This window comes from Zea mays, chromosome 6, assembly GCF_902167145.1.
Source record: "Zea mays cultivar B73 chromosome 6, Zm-B73-REFERENCE-NAM-5.0, whole genome shotgun sequence".
NCBI lineage: Eukaryota > Viridiplantae > Streptophyta > Magnoliopsida > Poales > Poaceae > Zea > Zea mays.
Genome location: NC_050101.1, coordinates 157,584,387 through 157,596,313, shown reverse-complemented (window position 1 = coordinate 157,596,313; position 11,927 = coordinate 157,584,387). Strand labels below are relative to the sequence as shown.

The 11,927-nt window shown below is 42.3% G+C and overlaps 2 protein-coding genes across 2 annotated transcripts; one reads left to right on the top strand and one right to left on the bottom strand.

The window, feature by feature from the left end:
- Window positions 1-462: 462 nt before the first annotated feature.
- Window positions 463-984, top strand: LOC103631518 (auxin-responsive protein IAA1). Its single transcript, XM_008652412.2, has one exon. The coding sequence runs from the start codon at window positions 532-534 to the stop codon at window positions 982-984; it is 453 nt and encodes a 150-aa protein (XP_008650634.1). The 5' UTR covers window positions 463-531.
- A 1,718-nt stretch (window positions 985-2,702) lies between these two features.
- On the bottom strand, window positions 2,703-8,173 carry LOC100284360 (uncharacterized). The gene is made up of 11 exons (NM_001157255.2): window positions 7,788-8,173; window positions 6,985-7,188; window positions 6,601-6,855; window positions 6,316-6,531; window positions 5,351-5,506; window positions 5,093-5,252; window positions 4,306-4,457; window positions 4,084-4,171; window positions 3,478-3,551; window positions 3,302-3,376; window positions 2,703-3,166 (listed from the first exon to the last, which is right to left on the bottom strand). The coding sequence occupies exons 1-11, from the start codon at window positions 7,863-7,865 to the stop codon at window positions 2,888-2,890; spliced, it is 1,737 nt and encodes a 578-aa protein (NP_001150727.1). The 5' UTR covers window positions 7,866-8,173; the 3' UTR covers window positions 2,703-2,887.
- Window positions 8,174-11,927: the final 3,754 nt, after the last annotated feature.

Here is an 11,927-nt window from a genome sequence, read left to right as displayed (position 1 = left end):
GCGCATCGCCAATTTAGTATTATGCAGCACATATCTACGTCATATTAGGACTGTTATTCTCCCGAGCTCTGTTACCGTCTATGAACTATGGTAAAAGTCAAGTTTGTCCCTGCCGTAACCACGACGCAAGCAGCCCCTCCCCTGCTCCTCCTATCATCTTCCCCCAGGCGAGCTCCACCAGCTGGATCTCCAGGGAGCCCCTGCGACCTTGGTCATGGCCGACCTCCACTTCTCCCTTGGCAGGCGCTGCCCTCCTCTGGTCCGAGCTCGAGCAGGTGAGCTCGCCCCATGGCCTCGGCTCCTAGCTTGGCCCCTTGCTCCCTCAAGCCGGCAAACAGGCGCCCCTTCCCTGCTACAGCCGAGGCCCCTTCTCTTCCTCGTTCCTCCCCATCCGAGCAGCCTCCTCTTTGTGGGTGGAGCACAGCTCCTTCCCCTTCGCCCTTCCTCCCTCTCTCAGGCCTCCCTCGCCCACAGAGTCAGAGCGGAAGCCGCCGAGCTCGGAGCCCAGCACGCTGCACGCCGCCGCCGGCCATGTCGGTGGATACGGAGCGGAGCTCCACCGAGTCGTCCGCGGCCTCCAGGCTCGGCTACGAGGACACCACGCTCGCCCTCACCCTCCGCCTCCCGGGCTCCGACTCCGACCGTTCCTCCTCGCTCGCCGCGCCCTCCGACGCTGCGCCGTCACCCAAGGCGCGGGTGGTGGGGTGGCCGCCGGTGAGGTCGTACCGCAAGAACGCGCTCGCCGACTCCAGCAAGGCCAGCCGCGCAGCCAATTTCGTGAAGGTGGTCGTCGACGGCGCGGCCTACCTGCGGAAGGTGGACCTCCAGGCGGGTGGCAGTGCAGACGAGGTTACAGACGGCGGCGCGGGCACCTGCTGCTGGCAGACGGGGTCGCGGGCTCCTGCTGGCAGACGGCGGCGCGGGCAGATGTTGGCAGACAGCGGCGCTGGCACCTGGTGGCAGACGCCGGCGTGGTCACCTTAAGGCAGACGGCGGCGTGGGCAATAGATGAGTAGTCGCAATAGAGAATGGACTCAAACGGCTAGGGGTAGATTAGGACGAAGGGGTACATAAACTTCATCAACCGCAAGAAAACACACGGTAACAGAGCAGGGGAGAACAACAGTCCCAATATGGCGCGGATATGTGCTGCATAATACCAAATTGGCGATGCGCAGCTGCGGAGTAATATAGTGGCGAAGCCGCGCGACGAGATTGTTACAAACTCAAATAACTCACTGGGCTGAGAGCGTGGCGGGGCTCGCTGTTCGAGGCCTAAGTTTTATTTTAAAAACTAGTCTATCTTCCGTACAAACTCTAAAATGAGATATTTTACATTCCAAAATCTACCAGAGTAAAAGTGTTTTTTAAGGCGTTACATCCTTTTTCTTAGTTAAAAAAAATCAAACAAACACATGATAAGGTTTTGAACTTGGAAAAATATCTAAGCTTCTAAAAATTCAAAAAAAGTCTTTGAGATAAATTGGGATACAACAAAGCCCAAATAAAAAAGTTAAATATCATGAAAATATATTTAGTATCTTCCAAAATGTAATTTTTTCTCTTGGAAACATGATGTGGAACAAAAAAATAATGCAAGATACATTTAATTCTGATACATTCATGCAATCATGCTAGTTATATCTCAAGTTTTGGTATGAAAATTTTTCAAAAATGTGTTTAGATCAATAGCAATGTTTTGACTATTTTCTAGATTTTTGTAAGCATTTTCTCCATTTTCCCAAACATAAATATAGTGTTTCAGAGTTTTTAGATATAATTTAACAGCTCGAAATGCTTTATATTTTTTGTCCAAATTATCTCTAGAATTTTTGCAGTTTGTTTATAATCTTAAAGGTACCTTTTATGGTTTAAAAATCTTATTAGGTATCACTAGATATATATAAACCTTATATTATTAAAGAGGTACACTTTTTCATTTATTTTTTGTTTACTTCCTAGCAACGGGAGGACATTGGATAACTATACTCACGTTCTCCATGTCTCGAATACGATCCATACTCTTAATCCATATTCATATGATATGAGTTAGGCTATCCACAGTAGATTGTGTAAAGTAGGAGATTTGTATTATTAATTACATAGTGAATTTTGTAATAGTGGATGAGATAGGATAGCTACTTGGAAAAATTCTCATCCAACAATGTTGAATATGGAGTCCTATTTTAGTACATATTTGATCATGACATACTTACTTATCTCGTTAGATTATTATACATATTGGGTTTCTTTGCATGCTCGTTTTAACTAAAAAAGTAATGAACCCACTTCTAACCACTGGAGGGAAGCAATTCAAACGAGTTTAAGAGTTGAGTGAATAAGATATCCCCGTCCTAAAATAGAATTCGTTTCAGGGTATTAATGCTTTCATATAACATTTGATTTGATGTATGCATTTTATATATGTATCTAGATGTATTGTCATCTATTTGAATATGGACACAAAAATACAAAGCTAAAACAACAATATGTTGGTACCGAGCGAGTATCAAATTTTAGAGTTCAAGGAATTAAATGTTTTTTCTCTTTTGACCTTCATCTACTATATTGCAATGGTTTGATTTACTTCCTCAAAGTAAAAAAAATGAGCGTTTTAGCGTGTACAAGTATTGAAATTAGTTGTCTTTCTCATTGGGTGGTTGGAAGTTAATCAACCATAAGCGAGGTAAGTTAAAGCATCTCCAACGGTGACTTAAATCCCTGCCTCGTGCTGGGAAAGAAACAGTCCGTAATTTTTTGCGACTAATGAAAAGAAAATTAGGGTAGCAAAGTCTGGAAACACGCATAGACACTGGAGTCAAGACTATATAGTATGTAGGTCGATCAAGTGAGAAGTCAATCGATGGTCAGAGTAGGTGATTACACTTCAAAGGGTAGAAATGTCTGAGCAGTCCTTGGGAAGGGCAACATAGTTTGCTGGTGCCACAGCAGTCTTGACAGCTTCCTGCACCCTTCCAGAAGATGGCCTACCCTTCCGTGACATGGGGGTAGAAACACGGCGGCTGGTCGGAGTTCCACCAATAATATTGGCATTAGAGCTCTGCCCAAGAGGCTTCCTTGAAGAAAGAGGACGGATAGGGCTTGGTTTCGTTCCGAACTTGGCACCTTGCTCTGTAGCAAACTGTTCTTGCAGTTTCTTCAATTCCTGATAACAGTTGAACATCGCAAAAAAAAAAAAGCTATAAAGAAAACGAACTAAGGTAAACTACAAAAACATAGCATGCTTGACATAACCAGGACTTTGTGGAACAGAGGATATTATGCAAAATAAAAAACCAACCCTTGATCGGCGCTTTTCCTCTTCTTTTTGCTGTCTTGTACAGGTGTATTCATCTAAACAGTCCAACAGCCTCACCTGTACACAAGTATACCAAATTAACAAAGCAAAGATCTACTCACAGTTTCAAACTAACAAGCCCTTTTTGTTTGACAAGAGCAATGAGTAATTGAACTTGCCTTGTTAAATATAAATGGAATACCCATTTCCTTTTCCCAGGCTTTAATTTTAGCAGTCAAGTTCTCCAAAAGAGCTGTAAAATGGAAGAAGATCAATGAGCAAGCAACAACAGCAAATAACTGAAAGCAATGGAATTGCACTGTTAAAAATGGGCGCAAACTATAAAGTAAATTTGACTTTTTATAGGGAAACATGTGAATGACTAATGGGGATGTGTAACACATGTTTCCAAAAGAGAACGCTTTTGAAATTGCCCCTTTTCTTTTTGAGAGTGTCATAGAGGCAGCGAATAGACAAGTCAAACATAACAAGTTGTTCAGACAACACAGAGCACACCAAAAAAAACTCAATAGTAATCTTTCGTAAACTGGGTTTTCCTATCTTATAGTCGTGCATGCTGTTTTGTTATATGATTATCCAAGCAAACCCAAAATTATACTGCAGCCTTCTAGGATGATCTAAGACAAACATGATGTTTTGTTATATGATTATCCAAGCAAACCCAAAATTATACTGCAGCCTTCTAGGATGATCTAAGACAAACATGCAATATATGTAGGGGCTTAAGCTCCTAGATACTTTTCAGTAGACAGCAGACAGCTTACATGGAAGTTTGCTGACCAATATCCTAGCTTTCTCCGCACGCTTGAGATTTATGTGAGCTCCTCGGACAGCATTATATCGGTTTTGATCCTGGAATAGAAATCGAGGTTGTAAATTAGGTGCGAGTATAGAAAACACATGGCAGTGTAATATTGTTAGGTTTGATGCATAATGCATTAACTCTGGAAAAGAACAACAAAGCATTGACAAACAAATTATGTTACCCTTTCGTATTCATCAAGCCAAGTCTCCTCTTCTGATGCCAATGTCCACTTCTCCACCTTTTCTAAAATATCCTTTCTACTTAATGCATGTTCTTTTGCCTCCGCAATTCGAATATCCATTCTTGCCAGCAACTCTGAAAGATCTGCTCTACCTACAGACCAGAGTTTGTTGTATTCTTCAATTACTGAATCAGCTACTAAATTGATTGTACGAAACCATGGAGTGAACTGAGGAGTGAACTATCACTTTAGTTCAAACATTTCAGCATACAACAAAAAACAACCAGAAATTCACATAACAACATCACAACAAGGTAGAATTAAATTGAAAATACCCATCAACACAAAAGGCAAAATGTACTAAAAATGCAGCATTCAACAAAAAATGTCTTCATTCATTATAATGTCTTCTTATCTCTTTTATTCCTTTGGACTACAGAGCAGAAATTAAACAGAATATATATTCCAATTGTAGAATCATGGTGGTGCACTAGATATGAATACTAGTGTTGACTGTTGACAGATATGAATACGGATACATCATTAATTAATACGTTAACAGCAAAGAGTGTTGACTGTTGACCCAGAAGACGAGAATCAAATCATAATGCAATTCCACAAAGCCAAGGGCAGATTGTTGTATACATAGATGGCAACGGCAGAATTTGACAGGACACCACAAGCCACATTAAGAAACCAGCTGGAGCATCAAGGAAACTTTGAATGAAACAAAAGCAAAATACATCAAAGCACTAGTATGAAATGAAAGTACAACAAAGAAGCTAACCAGAATCAATGAGATCATTGAGGGTTTGCCGCTCAGAATCACTATCAATATCCATGTGAACACTTCTGTAGATTTCCTCAAGATCAGTCAATTTCTTGAAGACTAGCTCTTTCATTTTGCTAGCTTTCAACTTAGTCAGTCTCTTAACCTCAGTCTCTACCTACATAAGAGGGGAAGGATTCTGTATAAGAACTAGAATAAATTTCAAGTATTGATATCAACAAGATTCAAAGTGAGAGGGGAGGGCAATATGATTACCTTTTCAATTATTTCGTGTGCAAGGCACCCTTGGGGCATCGCTGTAGTTGGTGAGACTTTAATAAGAGAAGTCACATGGTCAAAAAATCTCTGTTCATCAGTTGGTGTATCCATGAGGTTCCATAACTCAATGAGTGTGCTGCCAAGATCTTGAAGCTGTAACAAAGTGTGAAATTTCAATGATGCAGTACATTGAACACAACCAAAATATGTCATCTAAACTATCAAAGTACATACAGGATGGTAATTAGAGAACCACAAGAAATTAATGTTTTGTACCCAAAAAATACTCACGAGGTTGAAGTCAAATAGGTAAAAAAAATAACATTGAGGACTAAATATGTGAGGACTAAGCAAGCCAACCATACTTTGGGAAAAAAAATATTACTCCTATGTCACTAGACACGAGATCAAGTGACCAACAAAATCAAGTGTATGAAGGCATTGATCTCCAATATCTTAGACTTCAAGTTCAAGATTGTAAACATTGAGACAATATTGAGAAACTGAAATACTCCGCCCATTTTCCCTCTGTTCCAAATTGTAAGTCGTTCTAGTTTTTCTAGATACATAGCTTTTGCTATGCATCTAGATATACATTATGTCTAGGTGCGTAGCAATGTATATCTAGATGCATAGAAAGAACGACTTACAATTTAGAACAAAGATAGTTTTTTATTGAACATTGAGTTGTCTAAATATTCTACTTGCATTTTTTTATATTTAAATAATGAAGGGTCGAAGTCTATGTATATTTAGTGCAGGGACGAGAAAAATGTAACATGACAAACAGTAAAGCTAATCTGACACTTCTCTAGGCAAATTTCATAAAAGGTAAAGTTCAATGGCTAGCGTGCTTGACATCAAGAGAAAAAAAAGGAAAATAAGTGACATTGAACGCATTTTAGCAATATATATGCTGATCTCTGTTACAAGGAAATAACTAGCTTCAATGATATACGCACCTTCCGAAGCCTTTGTTTCTTTTCATGATTTAACGCATGTACTTTTTCAGATAGTCTATCAAGCGAACTGTTGCTAATACTCATGGGTTTGCTTCTCCCCAGCTCAGCGTAACTGGGATGAACATCCTTTAGTGCCATTTTGAGATCAATAGACATTATGTTGCACATTTCATGAATACTGTTAGTCTGGATGTCAATTTTTTGCAGCCTTCCATTCTGAACAAAAAAAACAATTAATGTAAGAATGGCAGCTAAGCAACCTGGGAAAGGAAATTTTAAAGCTACCTTTTCTGTCTGAAGATCATTAAGATGCTCCTTCAATTCCCCTGATCTTTTCAAGGATAAATCATTCTCATCTACCACAGGAGCAGCAGGATCCCCATGATCAATGGCTCCTGAAATTTCTGCTTGTAGACATACAATCTTTGACTGAATAGCCTTGAACTCATTTACTCTCTCATCCCTCCTACGCCTCAAATCTTCTAGCACTGGCTCTATCTTAGCGAGTTGTTCCATTAATGTGCCCCCAAGCTTCTCTGACTGAAAAGATAAAAAAAAATCAGTGTCACTTTGAAAACTGAAAGTTTAGAGCTACAAACAGACCACAGAAACATTTAAATCCTACAGCTACAACCAGCACAGAAACTGAATGATGACAGAAAAACTTACCCTAGGAAATGTTTCTCTCTCTCCAAGAGCAGAAAGGATCTTGTCTATATCAGCTTCGCCAAGGGACAGCTCTTGAAGCAGGTCTGCCTTCTGTTTCCTAGTCTGATTCACTTTTTGCTTGTAAACATTGAGACAATCCTCCTCCAGTTGCAGTATCATCCTATCTCTTTTCATTTCATCCTGACCAATTTCTCCCCATAGTTCCTGCTTCAAGATTGTGGTATTTAGTGACGTAGGCAAAGCCGAACTGGATGTAGACAGAGGCCCATCCAACGCGACACAGAAAGAGACAAAAGACAATCAGAATGCATTCTGCAATTGGTACGGAAAAAACGTGCGCAAACAGAAAGAGAGCAATTGAATCATCATGATCGCAGCAGCAGTTAACAAACCAGACCAGAATTGGTGCCACAAGAGAACCAGGAAACGAGGAATTTCCTGCCCAAGATCCAACCATCATGACGCAATTCAACACCAAGAAATGCAATGGCCGTGCCCGAAATTCACGAACTAGGCCAAGAAGAATGAACGAAGGAACACGGCTCAATTCCAGCACGTCAATACAAAAGCAAGAAGGGGAACCACGAAAGGCCAAAATTTCGGAGTCCGCTCACCCAAATTATATGCCAAAGAACACCCATTTTCCCCCTGCAGACGCAAACGCAAACCCCCTTATCCACCAGCCACCAAGAAACGTAGCAGCTAGAATCGTCGGCCAAGAACGTGAAACCCAAGATCCAGTCGGCACATAACCGCAGATCAAACAACGAAAGAAGCACAGTGCGTCGCAGGGGCGGACGAACCTGCAGTTCCTGTAGAAGTGAGCCGCAGGAGACGTGCCTCGGCGGCATGGGCGGGAGCGGCGGCGGCGGGGTCGCCATGACGCGGCTACTGTCTCTGCGGACGCGATCTTCGGGGTCAGGTTGGGTAGTGAAGTGCGCGCACCCTTGCTTCGACTAGGATTTATAAAGGAGCCGAGAGAGGGTTTGATTTAAAAGGGGGAGAGCGGGAGGGACGAAGCGAGGCCGGCGAAGGGGGAGGGAGGAGGATGGAACTATCGAATGAACGGTATTATTGCGGCTTGCGAAGAGAGGAATTTGAAAGGGTTTGAAAACGAACGCGCTGTTCTCGCCATCTTTGCTGGGCCGTCAGCCGTGATTGGAAACGGTTCGGTGGGGCGAGCGGCGAGGTTTCAAAGGAGGCTACTGGTACTGGTAGGGAATAGGGATGGCAAGAGACCTCGACCCCCGGACCCCGGTCTTCTTCATCCATTAGGGAATAAAACCGGATTAATTAACGAGCGAGAATCGAGCCCGATCGGGTGAAGCGAGGGTACGAATTACCGTATTTATTAGGTATTTTTACCATCGGTAACAAATTTGATAAATTTTCAAACAATAATAAATATAAACTGATCTTGTAAATTCATAATAAATTCGTTTCAACTCAGAAAAATATAAAACTATTTTTATTATTTTTCTAAAATTAAAATCTATTTAATGGTATATAGTTTAGAGTTCTTTTAAACTTTTATGGATCTTACTTTAAGTTTCTTTCCAATTATTACTCTTGGTACATATTTTTATAATTTGTATGAGGGCCTGAGAAGAACCAAGGTTATCTCATTTATGTTGACTTTCTAATTGTTTGTATGTGCGTAAAGTGTTTGTCACTTGTATTTATGAGATATTACTTTAATGCTTTGTAAGATATACATTAACTCTTCATGAATTTGTGGATATTTATATACTATTACTAATTTTTATGCGGATGTACGACTTGTGTCAATTTTTGAAGTCAATTGACGAAGAATTGTGCGGATGTACGACTGGCGTGGATTTATATATTATTACTAAATGATTATGGACCGTTTTCACCTCTAGTTGTGGGTGAGGACTGAGAAGTGGGGACAGTTCAAAACAAGCCTGTACGACCGAATTTTTTTTATTTTAGCCCTTTATCAGGTTCAAAATCACGTTTAGACTAAAAAAATTTTAAACTCAATTTTGGACCCTTAGCTCGGCGCCATAGCCTGTGGCGCCGAGCTATAACGTGGCAGCAACGGCTAGTTGCGTCTAGGGCTGACCTGGCTCTGACGTGGTGGCGGCGCGGCCTCGTAGCTCGGCGCCACAGATCTTGGCGCCGAGCTACGAATTCCTATAAAAACGCTCGCGCGGCTGGCCGAGAGCAGCTCATTTCATCCCATTTCCAAACTTCGTCACAATTTGCTGGATTCAAAGATTTGAGTTGGTTCACTTCGTAGACCAAGGTATGATTTCCAACTGATTCGTTTTGTATATTGGGTTGTTAGTTTAATAATTTGTATACACCTATTATATTATCATTTCGATTATTAGTTTGTGTAAACTTATTATAAAGCATAATAGGTACAAGTGATAATTATAATCGTTTATTAGATGAAAGACATGTACCGAGAGGCGTTGTGGCATAAGAGAGGTCGTCCTCGGGAGTTATATCCGGACGTATCTAGTAAGGATGCTCCTGTTCCTCCTGAACTCCCCGTGCCTAACTGTGACTGTGGCAGACTGGCTTGGGTACATCAATCACAACATCCAGACACGGCTGCTCGCTGCTACTACCTTTGTGGCACTTTGGACGTACGTAGCTTATGACTTTTCACTTAATTTTGTTCGCATTCATTATTTTTGTAGATATGTAATAGTGCTTCTTTCCATTATTTTAGGGACATCAGAGGTGTTTCTTTTTCCAGTGGATCGATGGTCCTGATAAATTTGACCCTCGATATCTTCTTTTCGTTAATTGGTTGAGTGGAAAGACCAGTCATGAGCGTTTTAAGCGTTGGGTACCTCCTCCCCCGAATCTTCCACCAATGACGGATGCGGAGAAGGAGGTAGCAACAGAAAGAAGGATGGACTCACCGCCTCGATGCGATTGTGGAGACCGTGCTGTCATCGACGAAGACTATGACAAGCAGTTCTGTTGTCCGAACATTGATTATGTGAGCCCATTGATACGCTAAATGTATGAAGTAGTTTTTATTTACAATAAATTACTAATTTTTCTCCTGCAGCCATACGGGTGGCGTAAGTGTCGTTTCAGAGAGTGGTTGTATGGTCCTTTGTCCCATTGGCCAGAGCCATAGGTAAAGGAAAAGAGATACAACGGGTGGGCGGCAGAAGAGGTCAAATTTGATCCAGTACTCTGCAAATGTGGTATTGAAGCTAAGTATGGATTAGTTCCTTCGGAGCTTGGTGTTGGATATTTTTGTGGACATATGGTCGATTACGATGAGGTTGGTATTTTTTTTGCACCAGATGTAATGTTATAGCGGTACTTACTATTTTTTTGTAGGAGACGAGGAAATGCAGTTGGGAGAGTTACGACGACAAAGGAGAGGTGATGCGCACAATAGAGTCCAAGAGAATAATGGGACAGAAGATGCGTTGTGGATCTCGGCTCGTCGATTCGTACATTAACGATCGCATACGCGACATGCGTAGGGAAGCAAAATCTGCCTTTTATGATAGCCCGAAGCGTGCAGAGTATAGGAGGTTGAAGGCGGCAGATGTTCAGGATTGAGTGAGCTTATCGCTCTCGCAGAGGCAGGATTACATGAAGAAGAGGAGGACGACACATCAAGGTTGAGTGAGCTCATCGCACTAGCTGAGGCAGGATTACATGCTCAAGAGGAAGAGGATGAGTTTATGTCTCAGGCCGCCGCAGAGGTAGAGGCAGCTTATTACAAGAAGAAGTCTGATGAGGCTGAGGCTGAGGATGAGCTATTCTCCCAAGCTGCAGATGAAGCAGAAGCCAATTATTACAAGAGAACTGGTGACAAGTGTGATGCAGGACAATGCAGCAAGTGGAATGAGGTTGTCGTTGAGGATTGCGCGACGGATGACTCCGAAGATGAGTTACTCATAGATTGTGATTCAGACTGAAGAATTGTAGCCTATTATGTAGTATTTATGTATCAAAAATAATTTAGAACTCTAAAGATGCGTTACTTATTGCTTATTATGTTTTTTACAATTCACAAAAAAAATTTGCAAGAGTTCCCCTTGTTTTATTAACAACCACAGTTCAAATAATCACATATTATAAGACATATAAGCATTTCAACATATAATACATCATAAAATAACATCGAATATAAAAACATCCACAGAACATAGTTCTTCATATAATGTCCACAAACAAAGTCCAAAATACAAGTTACACAACACATAGTCCAAAACACATAACATAGTTCATATTACAACGTCTCCAGCATGAGTCCAAATCACACAGTTTTCAGGATAAGACCAACATCACAAAAGTATTCATTTCCTCCTAGTCTTACCCTTGCCCTTGGCCCCAAGAGCGTCGGTGCCTGGAGTGTAAGGGTCTCGTGGACGCCTTCTATGTGGTGTCAGCTGTGATGGCTGAGTTGTAGGAGCATCCTGCAACTGAGATGGTCCAATCTCCACCTGACCTGCGGCGCCAGCGCCAGCGTCGTCGTCGTCGTCGTCGTCGTCCTCGTCGTCGTGGGCCACGTCCTCAAACGTGTCCCGCGTCGATCGCGAAGAGCTCAGTCCTGCTGTAGATGGTCCAACTGCACAAATGGGAGGCTGAACGTCCTGCTGCATACGAGGCACAGGCAGCTGCACGTCAACGCCCGCTAGAGACCGGCATCCACACCGAGCCGCTGCACGACGAAGAAACATCCATGACGCGCTGTCGCCTGTCGCGTCTGGAAAAAGAACTGAACCAAAGAGATGGAGAATCCAAGCTCGACAATGGTATCCAACCGTCTGCTCATCTGCACCAGGTGGACACTGCCCAAAGGTCTGCCTAAGCCAGGTCAGTGGGACTCCGGTGTTGTGGCTATCTCGTAGCTCATCCGGAAGCAGTCTCCCAAGAAAGGCCTCCACCCTCTGCCTCCAACCGCCTGGTGATGCCTGACCGGTCACTGGACGACC

Coding starts and splice junctions, on each gene's coding strand:
- LOC103631518 (XM_008652412.2), top strand. CDS start 532: ATGTCGGTGGATACGGAGCGGAGCTCCACCGAGTCGTCCGCGGCCTCC.
- LOC100284360 (NM_001157255.2), bottom strand. CDS start 7,865: ATGGCGACCCCGCCGCCGCCGCTCCCGCCCATGCCGCCGAGGCACGTC. Junction 6,856..6,984: donor AGAGAGAAACATTTCCTAGG/GTAAGTTTTTCT, acceptor TTATCTTTTCAG/TCAGAGAAGCTTGGGGGCAC. Junction 5,253..5,350: donor CACACGAAATAATTGAAAAG/GTAATCATATTG, acceptor CCTCTTATGTAG/GTAGAGACTGAGGTTAAGAG.